The following is a 25709-nucleotide window of genomic DNA, read 5'->3' as shown; positions in this document are numbered from 1 at the left end:
AGTTATGATGACCCCAACTACCTCCAGGCAGCCCTCATCCAGTTGAGACTGTTGGCATTCAGGAAGAAGCTGGGTCATGCAGTTGTGCTGTTGGGCTGGTGATCAGAAGAAGCTCAGGGCCAACTCTGTAGACATCTACCAAGTGATTTGGGCATGGTGATTCCTAAACATGTCCTACAGAAGTCCAAGTATCTGTTGATAGCACAAATTAGTCATCAGCATTGCTTTATATTGAAAATACGTTAGGTTTCATAGTATAGCACTCTTTTTCTCCTCATTTTGATTTTTGTAATCACCCATGGATGCAAGATAAAGTTTTACAATTAACTTCAACTTCTAATATAATGAATCTTTTTCTTTTCTTTTTTTTGTCCCCCCTCCCATTTTTCAGCTCCCTCAGGCTCAAAAGGTAAAGTCCTCTTTGTCACATCCTAGTCATTCTCAAAACTCACAAGTCATGCATGTGTCCATGGTGTTGTGCATTTGGCACTGTTCATGACCAGTGAAATGGTTTTTCTGTTATGGTCTCAGAAACCTGAAGTTTACAGGGACACAGTGGGCTCTGTCCACCGCTCTTGCCATGCTCATCCCACTGGAAGACACAGTCATGGCCAGTGGCTCAGGGATGAATCCATTATGTTCAATTTCTCTTAAAATTCTTAGGTCAGGAGTACATTTGGCACATTTTGTCAAACATAGCATTCCAGACCTTCTTTGGAATACTCTCCCATGGAGGCAGATAATGTAAGGTCTAATGACCAAGTTTAAATTCTAGGTTCCTAAGGCAAGTCTCTGAAAACTCTCATGGGTTTCATTTGTTACCAGTCTATCACTTTGTTTGTCTCATTGCCTGTGACACCCAGAGAGTGCTAGAGCAGAGCTCTTGCCAATGACAAGACCCTTTCACTGGTTGTCATTGTCTGTCAGAGATGATCTGGTTCTGCCATCTAGAATGTCCTCTATCCAGAAAGACTCCATCTTGTTTCAGTGATGGCTTTACTGTGTCGTCTCCATGGCATGTTATTGTATCCTAGAAATAGTTATGATTTTTTTAAAAAGAAGGAAAGAGAGAAAGAAAAATTGTCGCACCATATTTGCTGCATTATTTCTGTGTATCTCACAACCATAAGCAAGACTTCTGGAAACAATAGAAATTTCTGGGGACCAGATGTGGGTTGATTTTACTTCAAGAGTTAAGGTATGGTACCACTTTGAAATTTAAGCAGCATCTCTCGAGATTCCCATTTTGGAGCAAGAATGGTTAGATTCCTCACCATGGAGATGGAGCATAACTACTGTGCAAAATACAGTCTGGCCAGAATGGCCACATGGACAACCAGAGGCCTAGAAATCATGACACAATTACTCAAACATATTTAAGATATCTAAACAAGGCGAGACATGCTAGTGTGTGACGGGCTTTTGTTGATGTTTGATTACACTTGAAAGCCATTACAAAAGGACTGAAAACTTCATTAAAAGTCAAAGTATTCAAGGATAGCAACAGCTTCTAGGGTAATTAAGTGGTCTGAATTCCATATTGTTTGGAAGACTTGCTGTCTTTGATGGAATGTGCTTTCTTAATTGCCTACATTGCCTAATTTTCTTTTCTGTAAAAAGACTTAACAAACCCAGTACTCAAAAATTGACCTCCTTTACTTACTAGCATTTACATATCACAGTGCTACTGATTCATAAACAAGAGTATTCCTGTTGTAGAAGTTTCCTCATGAATTGGAGGTGCTATCACCCATGTGTAAAAACAAAGTCCAAACAAACCAGGATAGAAGATGGTACGAATAAACATTGCTGGGTTATATGATTTTTCCATAGCACATAGCGTATTCATTTTTTCTGTCATATGTTGACTCAAATCACAATCCATGTAGAGTGGAGCATGTTACCATGGTCGTATAAAGTTCAGAATCAAGGAAGATTTCTCAATTGCTTTCCTAATTCTTTCTCTGTCCCCAGAAGAGGCAGTCAATCTAAGCAACTTGTTCTATAGCTCTCTCTAAGAAGGAATAGTTCTGCCTCCTGTTCCTATCATACCTACTAATAGGTCTTGTTCTCTACTCAAAAAGAGAAGGTTTATCTTTTTAAAATATTAAGAACCGAGGGCTGAGAATGTGGCTTAGTGGTAGAGTGCTTGCCTAGCATACATGAAGCCTTGAGTTTGATTCCTCACCACCACATTCACAGAAAAAGCTGGAAGTGGCTCTTTGGCTCAAGATGTAAAATGCTAGCCTTGAGCAAAAAGAAGCCAGGGACAGTGCTCAGGTCCTCAGTTCAATCCTTACAACTGGTGTGTGTGTGTGTGTGTGTGTGTGTGTGTGTGTGTGTGTGTGTTTATTAAGAATGCTCTGTGAATTGTCTTAAAACCATCTGGTGGGTATTCTCAGGATGCTGGAGAAGGATTTTGTATATAAACTCCAGGAGTCCAGTTGGGGGGCACAGGACATTGGGAAGAGTACCTCATGGATGAAAGGCATCCTGCTCAGGACTGCAGGACTCTGCCTGGTGATGAAATGGCTTGGCATACCTCTTAACCTCTTTTCCTCTTGTCCCCCTCTTCAGTATTGCCTCAATAACATGTGTAGAGGCTTTTCTAGATGACCTAAGTCCCTACAAACATCATTTTCTCTCAGATATCATGTTTCCTGCTTGACCAATGAAGGAATGTGTTGGTTTTGCCAGCCATGGTTGTGGTCATTACATTTAGCCTCTCTAACCCTGTGGCTCATAGCTATTTAATAAGAGTGATACAGTACTTTTCCAATTTTAGGATGAGGACCATTCTCTCTCTGTGCCTTCTACAGAGTCTGACATAGTAGATACACCCAAAATGTGAAGTTCCAAGTTTGGTCTAGTCTTGATGCCCCAGAACAAATCAACAGAGCAGCTATGTGGTAAGGGGCAGTCAGGGACCTCCGTACAATGTTTCATGGACCTAACTCAAACTAACCAGTTATGAAGAAATGATGGGGCCCAAAAGATATGTGATACTCCTCCTATTTCATTAGAAATGCTGTATTAACCAGCTGTGCCTGCTATATCGAGTCAGAAACAAATAAAGAATGAACTTCAAACCCCAACAAAGCAAAAACTTCCAGGGTAAAGCCAGTTGAGAGATTTTTTTTTCCCCCAGTGTTTCAGACATTACCCATTTATTTCAGCCATTCATAGATAGGATTATAATGAGTTCCTTCTAACCCCCAAAGCTTGTTATTCTCTGGGGAAAAGGGAGACATCCCAGACGCTCTGTCTTTGGCCCACTTTTCATATGAGGTCATGAGCATATACATTGGACCATCTGCTGTCTGCATTTTTGCTATGTTTTTATTGGAATGTATCTTTGTATCATCTGTAACTGTTTTCTCTATAAATATTTCAAATAGCTATGTCTCTGTAAACATGCTTATTTTAATCTCTATGCTGATCTACAACTAAAAATGTCCCATTTTGGTGCCTAATGTGTGGCAGACATTACTGATTATTTTCTATAGGTGATAGTTTTCATGATTCTATTATTTTGAGGGTCTTCCAAAACTTCTCAGATGAGAGTAACAGAATTTACATTATTAAACCTAGTTTGTGACAAAGGCAAACAAAATGGAAATGGAGCAAGTCCAGTCACTTCAGTTCTACCTGTAGCCAGTGAGGGGCTCCATAGCTATCTTGAGTGGTGGAGAATGCCTCAATCATAATAATGGCAGTTTTCTAGAACAATCGTTTGCAGTAAAATGCCTTGTAGTCATTAAACACCTCTAAGAGAATTGGTAGGTCCGGTAAGTTTCAACCCTTGTTACAGCCTTGGGGTGGTACTAGCCACAGTGCTCCTGATGAATGTTCAATACTTTCACCAACTGTAGAGGTCGTGTTTGAAGTTTTGACTAAAAAAATGTGGAAATTTAGGTCTTATGCTTTTGATCCTCACAAATGTATTCTTTTGGGTGGAAATCAAGCCAGTTTTCCCACTAGATTATCTTTGAATTCCACAAAGAGAGATCTGTGTGTGAACAAGGTTTCCCTTTTCTCTTCTTTTTGCTCTTTCTTTTCTTTTCATTCTTTTCCTTTCCTTTTCTTTTTTGTGCTAGCTGTTGACTTCTGTGAAAAGAAGAGATTTTTTTTAAACAACATAGCAGAACCACCCAAAGCGATTTATAAATGTATGTTCAATAGTCAGACTAACAAAACATTTTGCAACTGCATTTTCATTCAAGTAGGCTTGGCCTATGTATTAGTTGATAATCGTGTGATTAATTTTATCAAAGTAGATTTGGTTCGTGTGGAGCAGGCCTTGGATACTTACTCAGGAATACCCTTTTAGCAATTCACAATGTAGCTGACCTGATGAGCTACCTGTGTGGACAATAGTACCCCACACCTTCATTTTCTGCTATATTCTCACCACTTTGGAGTTTGCCAAAGACAATTTCTTGACACTTTCCTTGGTGCTGTCTGTCTTGCATGACTCTGTGTTGATTAATATCAGCCTAAAGATTCTAAGAAGGCATAAACAATTTTTCCCTCTCAAAACCATAGTTAAAGCAAACCACATCTCTCTAATCCTGTTTGGAATGGCAGTTGATGCATTCAAAGGCTGCACTGTACAGCAAAATGATCTCTGTTTAATAGCCTGACCGCGTGTTTTGTTTCCTGTTAGGAATAGCTTAACTTGCCTTCTTGAACAAACACAGCAGGGTTCAAGATCTGTTGTTCTACGCCTGCTGGGATATTCTGTGCTGCTTTTACTTGTATGAGGGCTGGGGCTGCATAAATTAAATTCTTAAATGAAAGTTGAAGTTTTTGGTCTTTCAGGATAAACTGTTTTATTAATCCCCCCCTCCCCCAGTGTAAATGGGAGGCTAAATCCATTTGCATTTTCTTTGTTTCCTTTCTTACATTGTATTTTGGGGAAATAAAGGGAAGCATTCATTTATCTAAAGCTTTCTGCCTCCCCCTCCCTTTCTGTCTCTCTCTCCAGTCTCCTACTCTCCCTACCTTCCACCTTTCTTTCCTTCCCTTTTCTTACTTTCTATCATCTCACATCATCTCTTTATATACAAAGTTATTTGGCTTGCCACTTATCAGTTTCAGCAATTATGGGACATTTCTCATTGTTGGCCTCATTTACCTTTCATACATTGAGCAATTGAATTATCTGTCATTGAAAATAGAACATTGAACATTTGTGAAGCTGCTGCCTTCATAGAACTGCAGACCTAGTGATTTTAGTGTTTCATTGTATTGATATAACCAGCTAAATTAACGCAAAGTGAGTGGTGATTTATGTTTGCTTTTGGTTTAGGACTAGTTCAATTTTTTTACCTGTATTGCTTTGCATATAAACTATTATTTCTTATTTTGATAAATGTGCTTTTTTTCTTTATCATTTACTATCTTACAGGAACATACAGGCACCTTTTATATGTATTTCTAAGCTGAGGCTATTAAGACTAATAGACTTGCAGGATGAAAGATGAGAGCAGCTGAATTTAAATTATTAAATCTAGTTTGTGAGTAAGGCAAGATAAATAGAAAGCAGAACAGGCCCAGTTACTTAAGCTCTTCTGGTAGCCAGTGTGAGGGACTCCAAGATTATCTGAGCAGTGTTGGATTCCCTAACCACCGTGATGGCCACTTAACCAAGTAGTTTGTTCTTCACTCTCATCCTGTAGTGAGCCTATTTGGGGCAGTCCAGGAAGGCTACACTGCTGCTGAGGAAGAAGATGCAGTTTGTGAGTCTTAGCTGACCCCTTTGCTGTAGCTCTGCCCAGCCCTCCGCTTGAACCTAAAGTAAATGATTCAAAGCATGGCTTGCTGATGGTGGGACACCCCACAGAAAAGCTCACAGACATTCCAGCTAAAGCCTCATGCTGATCTACAGGGGACTAACCTCTGTTTGAAAGCAGAGTACTACTTATTTTTTTATTGTATTTGAATGTATATGTTTGAAATTTTATTATATTATGATGTATGCATTTCTTTTTAAAATGAAACAATTGCTGAAATTCAACAATCTCATAGTATATCCTGACTTGTGGCTATACACCATTTCATTTTTTTCTTTTTAAAAATGTTTTTTCTATTTTCATATTTATGTGAACCTTTGAAGTATTTGTAAACTATTTTTAGACTCAAGATATAAGCAAGGTAAAAACGAGATTCAATTTAATTATGAATTTAAAAAATAGCATCTACAGGATTATATGTAGATATTGGTAAAAAGCCTTCAAGAATGCATTGTCAGTGCATATTAAAAACTTTTGTACTTGCATTCTGTGACCTAGTATTCTCCTTTGCAGAATTTAATGTAAATGAGTCAATAATTTGCAATTTTATTTATAACAAAGGGAAAGAAGACCCAAAATACTTAGAAACAGAAAAAACTGCAGAAGTCAATGACCTCCCAAATGATCGACCATTAGGAAAACATTACATTTTTATGGGTCAATTTCATGTAAAAAAATAAATTAGGTTTAATAACAGAGTGTATGTGAGCACTAATGGCTCATGCCTATAATCCTAGCTACTTAGAAGGCTGAGATTTAAGGTTCAAGATTTGAAGCCAGCCTGGGAAGAAAGTCCAAAAGATTCTATCTCAAATTAACTAGCAAAAAGCTGACCTACAAGTGTGGCTCAAGTGATTGAGCACCAGCTATGAACAAGAAATCTGCCCAAGACTTCAAAGCTACTAGTTCAAGTCAAGGTACAGGCAGAGGCACTGAAAAAATCAAATTGCTATGTTTTATGTCCTTGACCCTCTGAGAATGTGCATAAACAAATAGGTATCACAACACAGTGTTGCAAATAAATGAAGTGATATGTTTAATTAGGTAATTAGGTATTTCTTAATGGCTGAAAGAAGCTATTTAGTTTTTTTTTAAATACATTTCCATGTTTTCAAATCTGTGATGAACTCAGTGAACACATTATTTTTATAAGGAAGCATTATATGTGTTTATCCATGAACTAATTGTATTACTAAATTAAATACATGAAACGCGATAGGTTGCTAAGGGTTAAACTAACAACTGTTTGTAAGCCTATATTTTCTCAGAAATAAACAACAAAGTGGGAACCCCAAACTCAGTTGTGGAAATGAGTATACAATTGCATTGATTGTATAGACAACCATACTTGGAAAGCTGAATGCTTGTGAAAACAGTAGCTTAGCCTGCATGGGACAATCCACAATCACTACCCGTGTGTGGTTGGCATCTGAGCATCCTGCACTGTCTTACATTTCTGGATGGGAGGAAAAGTCTGCCTTGGCTTAGGGGTGGGTTGAAAGCTGGGTACGGATGGTGTTTTTGCAGTTTGCTTCTTGGAGAGTGCTATACTGACTGGTGTGGGAAAATAGGAGAAAACCAGGGAAAGGTAACACTGTGCAAAAAGAACTGTACTCATTACCTTACTTATGTAACTGTAACCCCTCCATACATAACCTTTACAATAAAATAAGTTTTTAAGGTATATTATTTTTAATCAAGCATAATCAATCATAAAATACTATTCTCTTGAGGTACTGAGATAATAGGGTTCTACTTATAACATTGCCAAAGGCAAACTGCTTTTCTTCTTTAAAGTCAAAGGAACATCAAACTAAAAGAAGCAATAGAAATTTTAAGATAGTTTTATCTAAATTTTTATTATATCCTCAAAGGAATATAATCATGCCTCTTCTCCTACATGAAAAGGAAGACAGAAAACTGAGGGACCTTACATCAAAAGGCTCAGTGGATTGGGACATCCAGGCATTAATGTCAGCATCCCCACCATTGAACCTGGAGCAGGTTTGAAAGGAACATGTCTGAATGTTCGGAATTCTGATTTCCTTCCTTCAGGATACAATTCTATAGGTTGTTCTTATTGGTCCAAAGGAAATCTTGAATTTCAAGAGTTGGGTTGCCATTTTTTTTCTGCATATCATGGTACACTCAGTGTCCATCACTTAATACACTAGATGTGTTTTTTTGAAAAATGGTTTATGAATCTACACTTTGCATGGGATTCCTGAATGAAATGATTAAACAGTAAATTCTTCAAGTAGACTTGAGTCAGATGTAGATTTCCTCCTGATGGTACTAGAAAGAGAACATATAAAAGAACATCATTCAGTGCAAGGACAAATCAAAATCAGTACAATTCAGTGGCTGGTTTGAAAAATCAAAGCTCTGTCAAAATATGGATATAAATCCAATCAATATCAAATCAATGTCCAATCAGCACAATTGATTTTAATCTTACTAGTCCTCATCAGAGGGCATTTCCTTTATGAGAAATAACCTCAATGCTGAGAGTGACTCAGGATTAAACATCCATTTCTGTTGACTTACACACACAACCTCCTTTGCTTTTCCTGGCATTTTGTTTTTACAAAATAAATCTAAGTTTTATTGACAGGACTTATCTATCTGTGTATTGGTTCTGATCATTAAAACTGGATCTTAATCATTCTAATGATGTAGTCACCTTCCAGTTTTTATTACTAAGAGGACTCACATTTTCTTGGTCAACTCCCTGAAACTTTTTCCAGTCCTGCTATTCATTTGTCAAATGCTCCAATTAATGGATCTATAATCATTGCTAATCTACATGTAGCCCACTTCCACTAGAACTGAAGGGATGGCCCCCTAACAGCTGCCAGACATCTCTTGCCAAAGAACCCAACTGAAATGACCCTCGGGGGTAAACTAAAGCAAGTGCACAATCACATATGGCAGTGGTAGAAATGAGTTCAAAGACAGAAAGTTAGATGTTATCCCTTTGAATTGACTTGAAGGATTTTAGAAAATCCAACCAAGTCTCATGAGTTAGAAAAAATGTCAAGCAAAGGACTAATGCCATGGTCTGGGCTTTTTCTTTTTCTAGAAATGACTCACAGAATCAAATCACTTGCTGAATCATGAGCTCTGTGTGCTTAGATTGGCTTCATCCCTAATTTGCCCAGGCCTAGGACACATTAGGTGGCATTGTAATGCATCTGTGACTTTTGCTGACCCCCTTCTAGCCCCACTCTTCCCTTTATCCTAACCTCCTTTGAATAGATAACATTGCCATTAACTATTGTATTTTTCATCTGTCTCACATGGAAAGATTGACAAAATTCAAATTCGGTAGTGAAGAATAGATTTCAAAGAAGCATACAAACTTCTCTCCCCTTATGAGCAGGTGTGTAAAGCAGTAAGTTAGGTGCTTTGCTGATAATTCTGTGGAGTCTTTCCTAGAACTCTTCAAGGACTAGACCTTTTGTTGTTCCAGTCCTGGGACTTGAACTGGGGACTTAGGTGCTATCCATCTGTTCATGATCTTTTGTGCTCAAGGCTAGTATTCTACCACTTGAACCAGAGCTCCACATCCAGCTTTTTTTGGTAGTTAATTGGAGGTAAGAGTTTCACAGACTTCCTTGTCTGAGCTAGCTTCAAGCCTCGATCCTTATAGTTCTCAGCCTCCTGAAGAGCTGGGATTACAAATGGGAGCCATCAGTTCCTGGCTTCTATGCCTATTTTAAGGATGCTTTATTGTTGCCTCTTTTATTGTATTTTAAGTTCCAACATATAGCATGTGTTATTGCATTCCAAAATAGGAGGTTGGGGGCAGAATTATTTGTACATGGGCTGTGGCAACAGGTAGGCTAAGGCTCAAGTTTCCGTTTATCTGTGACCTTTTTAACCTTTAATTCCTTTACCTGTTTCATGGACACAATTTCCAAGATCTATGTCAGGGTTAGATATAAGGCTACATAAATGTGAACCATTTCCAGCAAAGCTGAGTGGCAACCAGCCCTGACAATGGATATGCATAGGTAGATGTAGTAGATGTGTGGGGGAGGAACAGAAGGATGGATAAACAAAAATAACTAAAAGTGACTAAAATTTGAGTAACCTGCTTGAGGATGTTAATTCAGTTAATTCTTTACTTGAAGTTATCATGCTCAGCTGAACTTTAAAAAATGAAGTCCCTATTTCCATTCTCACTGTGACACTGGCTGGATATCATGAGCCTTTGCCCCTGTCAGCAACATGGAGGCACAATTTCCTCAGAATTCCTTACAGTCCCACTGTCCACATTGATGGAGACACAATCCACAAAGCTATTACTTGACAAAGTCTCCACATCTTGTCTGAATTCCAGTGCCAGTTCTCTGTGAATCCTTTCCTCTCTAGGCCTCTTCTATAAAATAAGTAAAAAGACAATGTTGGAATTAACTCAAGGATCATTTTCCAAGCACCTCTTGTGTACCAGGCTCTCTGTTTAATACCGTGGGTGAAGGGAAGACTCGTTCCTAGTTTCTGCTCTGGGAGCTCACAGGTCCTACCCAGTCACAGTGATTGGAGACTTTGCTGTATTAACAGTTTGCACAAATATGGTCCTAGATGGTATCTTTGGTTTTAGAATAAATATGATTATCTTTGTAGTGAAGTTTGAGAACATCTGGTTCTCATTTCCACGTAGTTAGGGAAGGGTTTATGGAGGAAGCAGCGTTTCAGGGGGTCTTTAAACAAGGAGAAGGTTTTTATCCCAGGGCCCCAAAGCTCCGGCAGTTGGCTGCATTTTTAGGCATCTCTTTGGGAGGTGTCTAAACCACGTTTGTGAAAATACAAATGTTTGGCCACAACAGGGGGTCAATTATGTGTCAGCTCATCATGAATATTGGCCATAATCCAATGCATTATGATAATTCTCGTTGTCATTATTACAGGGCATTCTTGAAATAAGCAGGTTATAGCCTAATAAACAAACAAAGCAGTTTCCAAGACAGCTTTCGGATATGTTAATCAGTTAATATTCTCTTGACCATGGCTTTATTTACATTTGTGTCCCTGTTCAAGGACAGCATGATCTCTTTAACAAGATGTTTACTCATCGGCCAGCCTGTCCTCAGAAAACATCTCAGAATCACTGGGAAAGAGGGAAGCTCCACTCAACATTTTCTCAAATATTTTATTTTAGAAAGCTGTTTCTATACTTTCCTATAGATGTTCCAGCATTATCTGGCATCGCCATTCACAAAATTGCTTTCTACTTGTTTAAAAGAGAGAGAGAAAACAAATTAAGTAATCCAGTTCATTCAAGATGCAGTTAAAGTTCAAAGAGGGAAGTCTGTTTCCTCTTACATTTAAATGACTTAAAATACAGCGGTATCTCATGAGAATTTAAAATCTCCAAATCTCAGATACAAGTAATAATGATGCAGTAAGAAGAGAGAAAATGTATTAGACAGAAACCAAATAACATTTATGGAATATTCTCACTGCTAAGTAACTTCACTTTACCAAGACAATCAAGGGAAAACAAAAAGAAGTGTTCCTTTAAATGTTGACATATTTCTTTTTTTTTCTTGCCAGTCCTGGGGCTTGAAGTCAGGGCCTAGGCACTGTCCCTGGCTTCTTTTTGCTCAAGGCTAGCACTCTACCACTTGAGCCACAGCGCCACTTCCGGCTTTTTTGTTTATGTGGTGCTAAGGAATTGAACCCAGGGCATCATGAAGCATGCTAGGTGAGCACTCTACCACTAAGCCACATTCCCAGCCCATGTTCATGTATTTCTTAGCTCTTCTAATTTGGGATGCAGGTATCTCACAAATACTCAGTACATAATATAGATCTAAATAATTGTTGTTCTTGTCTCAATTTTTGAGGAAAGCATATCATAAAAGATCATTCATATTGCTTACTTTGAAAGGATCGGCTTTTCAATTAAAAAATGATGCCTGCCCCTTTTACATCCCTCCCTATAAATAGCATTCAAGTGCTAATAGTCATACAATATGTTTAACCTAGACCATAAAAACTTATTCTGATCATATTTTCAATTTCAAAGTGTTGCCATGATTTGTCTAAAAGACTATTTGATATTTGTGTAGAAAGCATCTTTTAAATAGGATTTCATATTTATCATTATTTTACTTACTTTTAGGCACTAATCAACATAAGCACATTCTATTTATCTGGTTTTATTCATAAAATGCTTTCTATGGATAAAATTGATAGGGGCTATTCTAATTAAAAATTTCTACTGTACAAAAAGAGATAAGAAAAACATACATGTGTCCACAAACTAGATTTTAAAACAAAATGTTTTTTATTATCTTTACTTAAGAGTTTCTGATTTTTTTTTTTTTTGATGGAATGATGCACTGCAGTCATTGGTGGGGTTGCCATGGGCTGGTTGTTCATTCCTGAAAGATTAGAGCACTGGTCAAGTAGCGTTCCAAGCATAGCTTCTGCCTTGGCTTCCAGAGACTGCTTCTTGTCCCTGGCTACTCCTGTTTTTTGGTCTGGTAGGGCTCCTGGGTGTTTCTAGCACCAAGACACAGGGCCATTCCTTGGAGGTTCCCTGTATTTACCTATGGCTTTGCAACTGAGCCCTTTATGAAACAGTCCTTAGACCATCTTCTTGGATTGTGCTTTGTGAGTTGTTCTAGACCTGATAGCTAGGGTTTGCATTCTACCTGGTAAGGTCAATTCTATTTTGCATCAAATACATGTAACTATGCATAGAAGGTAAAAAAAAATCATTTTTTCTGTTTAAATTTGTATATAAAATATTTTATGTATACATGTATCCTTCCACAACTTTCTCTATTTTCCAACTGTTGAGATTTATCCAGGTTGCCTTGTGAAGATTTAGTTATTTTGGTTATAAGAAAGATCGCATATGGACTTTGAGATTCCACAATTAGGATAAAAATTCTCAGAAAAAAAATCCTGGCAAATTACTCTTTTAGTTCATTAATGGTATACATGTGTATATATACACATCCATATGGCCACCAGCTACACAAGTGTTTTTGGTCCTGCCAATGAAACAGGCTATTCTTTCTTTCTCTTATCATTCCAAAGTGGCTTTTAGACCTCAGAGTAAATAGATTGTTAAACTTTCACTTTTGGGTAAAGCATATCAAAAATTTTGTCCACTTTTATAGCAGCCAGCAAATGTCATGTTTATCCATAACAGTAGTGGATATCAAAGAATATGAGAAGAAAAATGAAATAGCCTGTGTCAGATACCATTAACAGCAGGCAAGCAGGGGATGTGATAGGGTTTACCACCATGTCTGTACTGGGGCTCTGTATCCTTACCAAAATACCATACTGTGCATACTCAGCTAATCTTTACCCAATTCTTTCCCTCAGCCACTCTATTTTGTTTGGTATTGGGGATAATGAAGTTTTGATGATAGGAGGGTGAGATGTGGTGAGAGGTGGCCATAAAAAGGGATAGGGATGGTAAGAGAGAAAGAATCTTAGTGGAAAAGAATCTTTGCCTATATATTTTGCATATGTTTTCTTTTCCTTGGTCTATGTTTCCCTTTTCTCTAATTAATTTGTAGAGAAGGTTATTTCAGTGTATTTCAACCATGCTGTGCTCCTCAGGCTCTGGAGTATAAAAATGGAGGTTATGCATAGCACATATTTTCATAGCTCCTATTATGTGTCATTCAGAGGCTGGCCTTGGGGAACCCAGGAGCATTGATACACTCTGTGGGCAAGGAATTAGCTTCTCTTCTGCTCAAGCTGCATTTGGGAAAGTGGTTCTGAAAGGACTCATCCATTGCTGAATATCTTAGTAACATTCTCAGAGGCTGAATGCTTCAAAGAGTTGCCTGTCCAAATGCTTCATAAAAGAAATACTACTTCTTAGCACTATTCGCTGTCAAGGTGTGGGTTACTGACAAAATGAGTAGTTGGCGTAGCCTGTGCTTCAGTTGGAAAGATATCTAAGTGGCACTGTCTTCTATTTAATTTTGTTTTTTTGTTTTTAAATATTTTATTATCTTTAAGTAGTTATGCAAAAGAGTTTCCATTCAAAAAAGCAGTTTATGGCTGGTGGCTTAGGTCTGTAATCCTCCTCAGGAGGCCTAGATCTGAGGATCACAGCTCAAAGCCAGCCCAAGCAGAAAAGTCCCTCTGTGAGACTGTTATCTCCAATTAATCACTCCAAAATGGAAATAGGCACTGTGGTTCAAAGTAGTACAATACTAGCCTTGAGCAAAAGAGCTCAGGGACTGTAGCCCAGGATCCACAACAACAACAAAAAAGCAATTTATGAATACAATGTGTCTTGACCAGTGTCACCACTTTCATCATTCTTACCCATTTCTCCCGTCCTGTCCACATAATTTTTCCTAATTTAGTAGGATAAACATTGAAGTTTTGGCTGCATTCTCTCCCTCTTCTTAAATTTGTTTTCATGAAAAAATCACATACATAGAAAATGGCCTTGCAGTATGCCTGCAATTCACAGTACTGCCACTAGATGGTGATAGTGCCTTTTTATGGAATGCAAGTCGATTCTCATTTGCAGATATTGGAAACAATAGAAACACAGCAGTGTAGTTATATAATATACATCTATACAAAATATGCATGAAAATATTATATGCAGGTATTTATGTTATATTCCCTGTTAGCATCCATGTGGTATTCAACTTTAATAAGAAAAACATACAAACATAAAAAGAGGAAGTTACAAAAGCAATTTAAGGACAGTGAATTAGCTTTTGCTCTTCTTGGCTTAGAAGCAATCTTGCCTCCACCATTTGTGAGCAACCTTCCCCATCAAGTCCCAGCTGCCAAAGCTGAGCAGATCTGGCAGAAGGCTCTTCTGAAAACCACCTGGCAGCTCCCAAATGGGCTGCCAAGCATGCGGCCCTTAACTCGCTTGAATGGCTTTGCTGGGCCAGGCCCAGCCCCAGTCCTCACTGAGAGCTGGCATCTCCCCAGAGACTTCCAGCTGCAGAAGAAACACAGGTCCTCTTTAGCCCTGGCAATCTTCCTCTGAAGGGAGATTGAAGAAGGCAAAGAAAACAGGTGTTCTTCAAAGCTCCCTGGGCAGCCCAGTAGCCACCAGTGCTCCCAGTGCCAGGGGCCCAATGAGCACCGCACAGGCATTCCAGTCTGCCTCCAGTCCTCCCTACAGGCTTTTATGTCTCTACCTGGGTATGAGTAGAGAACAGTCTTGGAGCTGGGGATGTGGCCTAGAGGCAAGAGTGCTTGCCTCGTATATATGAGGCCCTGGGTTTGATTCTCCAGCACCACATATACAGAAAACGGCCAGAAGTGGTGCTGTGGCTCAAGTGGCAGAGTGCTAGCTTTGAGCAAAAAGAAGCCAGGGACAGTGCTCAGGCCCTGAGTCCAAGCCCCAGGACTGGCCAAAAAAAAAAAAAAGAGAGAGAGAGAGAGAGAGAACAGTCTCTAGTTTTGCAACTTTTCACCAAAGCGCCAACGTTTTACTCATTATCAAGAATTTTCATAAACACTAATGACAATGAGTTGTTTATTTTTAAATACCATCACATAAAATTTCCCCATAAGCTACCTAGTAGTATTTTGCTGCTTTGAGAGTAGCTCAATTTCTTCTCTTGTGGGGAAAGATGTACTGCAAAAATGTTAGGACTGTTTTCCTTCTAGCCTTTCTGGTCTCATGTGTAGCTTGTATATGGAACAAAGACAACCTCAGTGGGTCATTTATGAAACCAACTGCCACCTGTGAGATTCGAGACTCTTCTGGCTAAAAACGTAAAGAAACCCAATAACAGAAAGGCATGGATGTCAATGACCATAAGCCAGCTGGAGATCCCTTTCTCCATCCTTTATATTCTCCTTTCTCCATCCTTTATATTCTCTTTTCTCCCTTTATCTCTCTCTCTCTCTCTCTCTCTCTCTCACACACACACACACACACACACACACACACAAACATATACCTCTTCTTCTCTGTGGGTGTTAACTTTTTTTCAGTTTTTCCCTCTCTGGTGAGTATACATGAGTATGCAGTTTATATTCCTTATCTGACTTGATGGGACTGGGGTTTGAACTCAGAGGTGTCATGATTGCTCGGCAGGTGCTCCACCACTTGGGCCATATCTCCTGCCCTTTTTGCTTTTGTTATTTTTTCAAATAGGGTTTTACTTTTTGCCCAAATCAGCCTGAACTCTGATCCTTTTATTTTTTTTTTCCCAAATATCTGGATGACAGACATGCACCACTGTACTGAGATTTGTATCCGCAATTCGTATTGTATTGGTGGTATCTTCCCAGGCTAGTCTTGAACCACAATACTTCCAGCCTTAGCTTCCTGACTAGCTAGGATTACAGGCATGAACCTCCACTCTCAGCTTAGACTTATATTTCTAGAGGCACCCAAAAAACTGAGTAGAGAATCTTTGCCATTAGCTCTAGATAGAAAACAAAGGAAACGAAAAGAAATCCCAAAGAACTTGGCTTGACTCATAAATCTAATTACTAAGCCAACCTGTGTCGCCTGGATGGTGTAGTTGTATGTGTGCACACATACATGCATGCATATATGTGCATACACACACACACACACACACACACACATACTGCGCTGGATGGAGCAGCTGGGTTGGGCATGTAGCTACCCGTCCAGGGTAAGGAAGGTTAACTGCCATAGAAATAATGTGATTGGAGGGGTTCAAGAGGATTTCTCTAAAGGAGGGTGATGCCTTCAGAAAAAGGTGTGAGTAATTTCATCATGACTATCTTACATCATTTCATTTATAAATACCACTAGTATACGAAGAATGAAATGACATGGAATTTTTCCCTACTGTTTAATCTGCTTCTGAAAAGCATTCTGAATGTGTCATATGAACCTTGACAGATATCAATAAATACCAGAAATGTTGACTTTAGTTCAAGTTAGACTTGAAGAATATGAGAACCAGTATGCCAACCCCTACCAGCTCTTCTCCTCACTAGCTGTGCTATCACCCCAAGTGGGCTTCAAATTCCTTGGGAATGAGACCCAGGTCTTATTCCTAATTGTCTTTGCAACTCATGACATGAAACTTGGCACATAGCCAAGGCTTAAGGGAAGTTCAGTAAGGAAATCAATGAATAGTAATGACGAGCCGGCAGCAAAGTGGAGAGACCGCAAATCTGGTGGTGTTATGCTAGCTGGGGCCACACCCGAGGGCTGGCCACATTCTTGACTGGTGCCATCCATGGGAAACTCATCAGGCATTGAGAGCAGAGGCCTGGCCTGGCTGCACAGACCTCGCACATAAGTCCGAATGCATATTCATATGAGCCCACATGCATGATTAACTTGGGAAGCTGACAGGAAGCAGTCAATCCGTTGAGCAAGTTTGTGTTTTATAAACCAGATGTTCAGTATTATTATTCATCATTTCCTTTGATACCAGAACAGTCTCCATTATGTAGAATAGGAAATGAAGGATATGGAATAATATACACTTATTATACAACAGAGCACCACAACCAAGCATTCTGGAGGCCTGTTTAAAGCCCGGGTAAGTGCAATTGAACAGTAGTTTCATTTGAAGATTCCCACTTGGACTTAAGTTAATGGGATTTTGCCCAGATGGACGATAGTGACCCTCATCTCCTGTTCCTACCCCTTGAAAAATGAGCATTGTCTTACATCTGCATTTTTCTTGGAAGCCATGTGTATGAATTTGAAGCTATACTCTTACCTCAGCAGCAACCTCAGGTTGGGGGGCCACAGAAGAGAAGGGACCCCCTAGTGAGTAGGAGGGACAGAGGGTTTCTGTCCCTAGTTGACTACATAACTTCTGCTTGGTGGTCTGGGAGGAAAAAAGCTTGCCACTGGTTGCTATTTCCTAAGCAAGAGTACAGAATGCCTTTTGATCATAACATGCTGGCCATGCCAAGGAACTGTTGTTGCTATTCTTCTCCATAAAGTGTTTAAAACTCACAGGGTCCAGACCCACATTATAGGCCAGGGTTTCTACTGGCTAATTAGGATAAGAATTTCTCAGATTTATCTACATGGGCTGACTTTGAACTGTGATCCTTAGATCTCAGTCTTCTGATCAGGATACAGCTGTGATCTACCAGATATCAGCCAGATGAGGTCTTGATGTTGTACAAGTACTGTTTAGGGCTCTTATGAGTCCTTGTGGCCTGAGAGTTAGCATGGTATACATGGTTCTAGTCATTCCAGTCGGAATTTGGGCAAGAACTGTCCTTAGGAAAGGAATACATGATATAGTAGTCCTGCACATGAATGCTGCCAGCTTGGATTTGCTGCATTTCCTTTTGTTTGCCTGGGGCTGTTACAGATAAGGGAGTGGTTCAGTACAAATGCAATAGGATAGGGAATTTTTTAGAGTAATGATGCGTTCATTACATTTGGAATTAGCCCCTGAGTGAAGTTGATACTATATTCCGGCTTACTATTTGGAAGCCCATTCCCTATGATCTCGTATTTGCCAGGACAATTACTAGTGATTTATGACTGATTTTTCCTGGTTGCAGGAAAAAAAAGCTTCATTTCTCATTACTGTCAATGCTATGTTTTTATTTCATCCATGGTACATTTTGGCATTGCTTGAAATTTTGATTTGGGTTGCAAAGTTTAAGTTATACAGGTTTATGGATCAGCTCAAATCAGTTTTCTGTATAGTATTAAGGATTAATCAAGGAGTTGGAATATGGGAAGAGTTCTGATTCTAAGACAGTGTTGACTGTGGGTTGGTTCTGCTTTTGAAATGACCTTACTAACCTTCAGTGGCAACCATAGTATACTTTAAATATTGTTAGCAAAACATTAGAATTGTGTTGCCACCCATTCTTATATACAGCACAAACTGGCTGACTTAGTTCCTGGCAAAAGTAATTGTCTAAATAGTCTTATTGCTACTTGTTAATATTGATAAAATAAAAGTGCTTGTTCAAGTACTTAATAGGATACATAGTGTTCTCCAAATAAATTGAACCAATAGAAGAGCTTATATAGAGAAAGCTCACCACACACATATCCCTACACATAGATGTATATGTAGAGATGATACATGCATATGTATGTAAATATAGAGAATACCTCTGGGTATCTGGATATGCATGGAGGTATATACAATGAGCAAGAAAGAGAGCTATGTCAAAGAGTTGTCTTACATGACTGTACAGTCTGATGAATCTGAATTTGGAAGGAAGGCTGGTAAGTGGGAAATTCCAGCCAGTGCTGATTTTACAGTCTTGAATTTGAAGGCAAATTGAAGGCAGAATTCCTTCTTCCTTGCAGGACCTGTGTTTTTTCTTAGGACTTTCAACTGATTAAATGAGACTCACCCATGTTATGCAGTGTAATCTGCGTTCCTGGAAGTGTACTGACTTAAATCTAAATTGCATCTAAAGTATACCTTCTCAGAAACCATCTAGATTAGAGATTGATGTGGACATATAATCTAATCTAGCCAAGGCTACACTATGACTTCCTGATCCTTAAGAACCATAGGTTGCTGTCTCATTCTATTTTGCATGGTGTGACCTCTGTTGCATTACTGTGTGACCTTCAAAGCAAATTCAGAAGCTCTTCATCCTTTTAGTACCTCCATATTCCAGATACCATGTGGGGTGGTATCATATCTCATCTTCATGATGAAGTTGGAGAAGAGTTGGCATTATTTAATCGAAGAACATGAAGGCTTAGCTGGCGTTGTTACAAAGATTCAGAGCTGAAAATTAAAACCACGTTTGTGTGGATGGACCCAAGTCTACTTACTTCTCTTGCTTATCTCCCTCCCAATGTAGATAAAAGCACGGATGTTAGAGTATGTGATCCAAAGGATTTCAAACATGTACCGTGTACCATTTTCAATGGTCATTATTCAGTAAAAATGATTAATTATGATTTTCAGGTTTATATCATTTTTGTTTGTTTTGCTTCCATCTGGGACTAGTGTACAACAATCTGTAGACATGAAAAGGCCGTGACTTGCCTACCTTGGGGAAAATGAGCTCCTGAATTCTGCAATTTCCTACAGGGGTATCTCACAAGACCTCCTGATGCCTACCATTAATTAATAACTAATGTATGTATGCATTTACTTATTTATTTATTGTTCAGGGCCAGGGTGCTGTCCCTAGGATCCTTTTTTCTCAAGGCTAATGCTCTACCACCTGAGCCACCACTCCACTTTTGCCTCTGTGTGTGTGTGTACACATGTGCACACATGCATGCACACATGTGCATATGTGGACATGTGCATACGTATATGGTTAATTGGAGTTAAGAGTCTCTTGGGCTTTTCCTGCCCAGGCTGGCTTTGAACCACAATCTTCAGATCTCAGTCTTCTTAGTAACTAAGGTATGAGTCACCGGTGCCTGGCAAATGTTCACCCTTTTTGATCTTTCATTTCAGATTAAAAGGAAATATTATTAGTGCACATATTAAACATAAATGTCTGGGAAGTAAAACAGTAAAATCAGTCTGTACTAATAAGACAAATCACTAAGATAGAAACAAAGCTTTATTAGAGGCAGCTCAAAGTGGAGAACAGATCAGCTTTTTTGACTAATGGAAGCTGTTCTCCAGCCCCTGCTGCAAATCAGGTCTATTATCTGAAATATGAGGCAAAAGGCACCTTTCTCTTCCCCACTAAAGGCTCCTGTGAGTGCTAGCTTTCCTCCACAGCCTCGGAACAGAGAGGACATGGCGGGCAGAGACCTCCCCTACCCCGAAGGTCTACAGAATCATTAGTCATTATCTTTTCTTTCTCCATCCAGCTTGCTGATGATCAGGGCCTCGTCCTGATGACCACCGTGGCCATGCCCGTGTTTAGTAAGCAGAACGAAACCGTGAGTATGAGGGCTGTGCTTTCTGCTCAACACAGAGGCTTTGTTCTCAGACTCCTTCTCAGTCAGGCTCTACCCACTTCTATTCCCCCAGCATAGACTGAAGAGAATCTTTTCTTACTGTTTTATCCTACTAGAAGAATAATCAGATCAGAAATGAAAGGAATTTCCAGTGGCATCATTTTAGAGTTCTTAGCTGTTTTAGGCCCTTTCCAACTACAAATGTTACGTGATCAAAGAAGCAACTCAAGAATGCTTGATCATAGTAGACTGACCTCTCTGGTTTATAGTTATCTCCTTTGTATTAATTTCCCAAAGTTGTATACTTTTCTAGTTGGGGTAAACTGAAAATTAGAAATGTCTTCCCTGACAGTTGTAGAGGCCGGAAGTCTGAAGTCAACGTGTCGGCAGGGCTGCATCCCCTCCTAGGGCTCCGAGGCAGAACGCTTTCCTGCATTTTCCAGGCTCTGGGACTGCATGCCACCCTTGGCTTGTGGCAGCCTCCCTCCCGTGTCTGCTTCTGTTTGCACATGGCTTCTTCTCTCATGTCTCTGTAGGTTTTCTCTTGTGAGGAGGCTAGTTATTAATTTAGGTACTACCCTAAACCCAGGGCAATTTCAACTTACAATCCTTAGTTATTTCATCTTAGTTATTTCCACATCACTTTTCATTCAGAGGTTCTGAGTAAACAGGGATTTACTGAGACACTAGTCAAACTTGACTAGCCTTAAAGAAATAACCAAGAGAAGCAATCTGTGTGTTCTTTCAGATGGCCTTTCTGACACTGGAAATTACAGCAAACCATAGTGGTCTCTGCCTGAGAAATTAGGATCCTGGAGGCTTGTTCCTTCATCTTGATCCTTGGTTCCAACTCAGTGGTGAAATTACTAGGCAGCATAAACAGAGAAAGAAATTACCATGCTATCTTTTCTGTAGAAAACATGTCTAAAAGAAACTGGCATATGATCATAGTCCGTCAACTGCTGTATCTGTTATGTTCCTTTCCATCTTTTTTTAAATTTTTAGGTAGGAGAAAAATAAGGCATCACAGTTGGTGTTGTGGATGTTTTAGTGTTTGATCTGACACACTACCCATCTTGGCTAGTAATATATTGGGTGGTGGGTAGAGGATAGAAGTCTTTCTTGGAGACATGGGTAAATCCTCAATCTCAAGCTCTGTTGGCCTAGCTGAGGCATTGATCAGTGATGTATGGCAAGTGACTTTTCATGAATTCCTGTATCTGGCTCAATTAACTTCCTGTTTTTTCTATTCAATGTTTGTTCTCAACAGAGATCGAAGGGCATTCTTCTAGGTGTGGTTGGCACTGATGTTCCAGTGAAGGAACTTCTGAAGACCATTCCCAAATACAAGGTAAGGCACTACCTTACTAGCACAGTCAGATTAGTAGAGACCAGGAACATCACTTCCCCAGATGTCAGGTCCCAAGCTCTACCAGCCTTTACAGCAGAGTTCTTCCTGTCTCCACCAAAACCTCTCTTTGTGCTACCTGCAGTTCTTTTGAAAGTATTTTTAAAATTTAAATTGACACTATTTTTCTTTACTAGCTACACTAACCTCAGTTTACAGATTCACGTAGAAGTTTGAGTTTTTATGTGATTATTTTATTTTAGAGGCATATACAGGTGTTGACATGACTGGTTTGCCCCAAAGTAAGCATGGTGGCTCAAACATGTGAATATTAACAACTCGGAAGGCAAAGAGCAGGAAAATCATAGTTCAAGGCTAACCCAGGCAAAAAGTTCATGAAATCCATCCCTACAAATAGAAAGCTGAGTGTGGCACTCCTTGCCTGTCATCCCAGTGACTCGGGAAGCGTAAATAAGATCACAGTCCAGGCACACTCAATATAAACACAAGCCCCTAGTCAGAAAAATTACATAAGTAAAAAAAGGGCTTGGGTATGTCACTCCAGTGCCTGCCTAGTAAACACAAGGCTCTGAGTTCAAGCCCCAATACAACCAAATAAGTAAATAAATAATAAAAATGGAGAGTCCTTGAATCCTTGCAGAAAACTCCCTCTTGCTCCCTGGTGGAGAAGGAAGCAAATCAATAAGTAGGAAAGGACCCTGAAGAACCGATAGAGACACACAGAACTCTCCCAGGCCGCTTTGAGTGTGGGGGTGTGAGAGGGGTTACAGTGTAGCCTCTGTTCCAGGTTATGATGATCCATGGGCTAAAAAGATCTGTACTAACTACACAGGGGTTGACCATTTCATTCAAGCCTGGATAGCATGCCCCCCAGTTAGGCCTACTCAGACTGATGTGAGCTCTATCTGCCTCCATGAAGAGGGAGGCTAGGAATCTGGTATTTCTGGATGCTGGAGACTCCTTCCTAAGTTACCTTCCCTTTTGTGCTGAGGTCCAGATACTTGACCTGCTGATGTTTCAGTCACCCATCAGCCTTGCTTGGCCTCAGCTAGAGGAAGACAGTGGTTCTAGAGTTCAACCTTGGAAGTTCCCAACCCCATTGTTAAGCTAATAGATACAAGTACCTCAAATTCTAAGGCTCTATTTTGTGGATATATAGAAAGCCTCACCCACTAATTAGAGTTAAACTTCCAGAGACATAGCAGGACGACAGGTCTCCTACTTGGTCCTTACTTGCATAATTAAGTATTGGGAATGGTAGGTCCTCAGAAAAGAAAAGCCAAGGATGATACCTGGTGCTGGTGCTCACGTTTATAATTCTAGTTATTCAGGAGGCTAAGATATGAGAATCAGCCCAGGCAGACAAGTCCTTGGGCCTCTTATTTCCAATTGACTAGCAAAATGCTATAAGTAGAATGCCAGTTGTTGAGTGAAAAAGCCAAGGCAAAGCCCAAGTCCTTGAGCACCTGCACCAGGAAACAAAGAAAAGCAAAGAAAACCAAAGTTGGAGAGGAGGGAGGCTTTATGGCCTCTAATGATATTAGATTTCACATTTCCTGAAGCTCCAGAACGGATATCCCACTGTTTAAGATATCTAGCTACAGAGAATATTTCCAAATATTCATTGCCTTTTTCTTATTTCACAAGGAGATGTGAAACACAAATAACAGAATACTCCTTGATATATGTCCAATAAATAAAAAGAATGGATATAAAATAAAATAATAAGTTATTCTATGGGTTAGTTCCTTAAAGTTTCCCACAAGATGAGGCAGTGAGTTCTTTATTACATTATCTATTAAGAATAGGTAGAGGCTGGGAATGTGGCCCAGTGGTAGAGTGCATGCCTAGCATTCATGAAGCCCTGGGTTCAATTCCTCAGCACCACATATATAGAAAAAACTGGCTCAAGTGGTAGAGTGATAGCCTTGAGCAAAGAAGCCAGGGACAGTGCTCAGGCCCTGAGTCCAAGCCCCAGGACTGGAAAAAAAAAAAAAAAGAATAGGTAGACATATTTTACTCCATTTTACAACTAAAAATTGGAGGCACAGAAAGCTTAAGCATCTTTCTATACTTCTCTGTTTGCAAATGGGGAAACCATAATTTTAGCTTCCCTAGCCCCAAGATCACTAGGAACAATAAGAACTGTGACAATAATATTAGTGAGAATTTAAACAATAGTTACAATGTTAAAATAAAGCCATTTGTAGTAATTACAATATGATGAGATACATAATTAGCTTGTCACTGGGTGGTCAGTGTTGTCTAAAGTAGTTTACATGCATTATTTCACTGAATCCTTACTACACTCCCATGAAGTGGGCCCCATTTGCCCCATTTGTTTGAGAATGTTTAAGATGACTCAACATCACTCAAAGAGCAAGAGATGAATGAAACAAAGTGTGATGACAGAATAGATGTAGATCAGCTTTGGGAAAGTAACTAGCAAAGTTCCAAGTACAGGTACTTGTGATTTTATGCTTTTCCAAGTGCCAGGATGGGAACCAGAGACACTAATATGTGGTACATTGACCTAAGACATCTCCCCCTCCTCTTGCCCCATAAAGATCCTTGAGAAAGATGTGCATGTCTGCCAGGGATTGCAATGGCCAAAAATAAAGGAGAAGAGAGCTCGGGGGAAGAGTCCTGGTCACACCTTGCCCTCCTCATTAACACCTTGTATAGATGAGTCAGCTCTTGGCTCTTGGGGTTTTCCCAGAAGATATTATTCTTTCTTTCTCCCTTAGCTTCATAGATTTTCCCACAAGCGATCAGACTTCCTGTAATTTTTATTAAGAATTCCAGACACCCCAACAATAATTTCCAGACACCATGGCCTCTGTTACCATAACGAGCCATTGTATAATTGGGCTCACTTTGCTAGCCTGAAGGCTCTCCACTTGGAAGGGAAGTGCTCTTCTCCAGACTGGGGCCCCCGCACAGCTCCCGGCCTCCAGGGGAGTGAGCTTCAGGTTCAGGGCCCATTTGGCAGCCCATCACTATATGCTGGAGGGCCTTGTGTCCAATCTGTTCTCTATTACTTCACGGGGCTGCACATGCGATGGACAGGAAGACTGGCTCCATTTCCGATGAAACAAGAGTTAGGGATTTCATCAGCGTATTAATTTGTGGCCAAAACCAAATGTTGGTCATTGTCATTTTAAGGTTTGATTCTTAAATTCATCCATGGGATGTATTTAGGTGTTTGCGCATACTCTCCTCCTATACCTTTCTAAGGTGATATAAAGAATCACCCACCAACACATATAACAATCTGATGTCATTTTTCCAGAATATTCTTATGAGAAAGATTTTAACTCCATGGCTTCTGAATGTCAGGTAGAGGGTTAAGAAGGTAAGGTGTGGTTATGCATGTTCTAGAGGAGTCAGCTTATTTTGGACATGGGGGGGAGAGGGTTATACTGAAATTTGAATTCAAGGCTTTGTGCTCACTAGACAAGCATTCTACTGTTTGAACCATTTTCCAGACCTTTTGGTTATTAGATTATTTTTCAGATAGGGTCTCACATTTCCTCCCTCAAGGGGTCTCATTTTTTTCTATAGTCTTTCTACTTGTACTTCCCATGCAGCTAAGATTACAGATGTGCATCCCTACTCCTAACTACTTGCCCACACTTTCTCTGAATCATGATCCTCCTGGTCTCTAACTCCCAATTAGCTGGGTTTACAGGCATCAGCCCCTATACCTGGCCCTTTTGGC

The 25709-nt window shown here is 39.7% G+C and overlaps 1 protein-coding gene across 1 annotated transcript in view; it reads left to right on the top strand.

The window, feature by feature from the left end:
- Positions 1-25709, top strand: part of Cacna2d3 (calcium voltage-gated channel auxiliary subunit alpha2delta 3) — a 929381-nt gene that overhangs the window by 678294 nt on the left and 225378 nt on the right. The window contains exons 14-15 of the mRNA XM_048355814.1: positions 20530-20601; positions 21890-21970. Of these exons, the coding sequence (XP_048211771.1) occupies positions 20530-20601; positions 21890-21970 (153 nt within the window). The remainder of the gene's footprint in view (positions 1-20529; positions 20602-21889; positions 21971-25709) is intronic.

Source organism: Perognathus longimembris, chromosome 10 (genome assembly GCF_023159225.1).
Source record: "Perognathus longimembris pacificus isolate PPM17 chromosome 10, ASM2315922v1, whole genome shotgun sequence".
Taxonomy (NCBI): Eukaryota; Metazoa; Chordata; class Mammalia; order Rodentia; family Heteromyidae; genus Perognathus; species Perognathus longimembris.
This window is presented reverse-complemented; position numbering and strand designations above follow the sequence as displayed.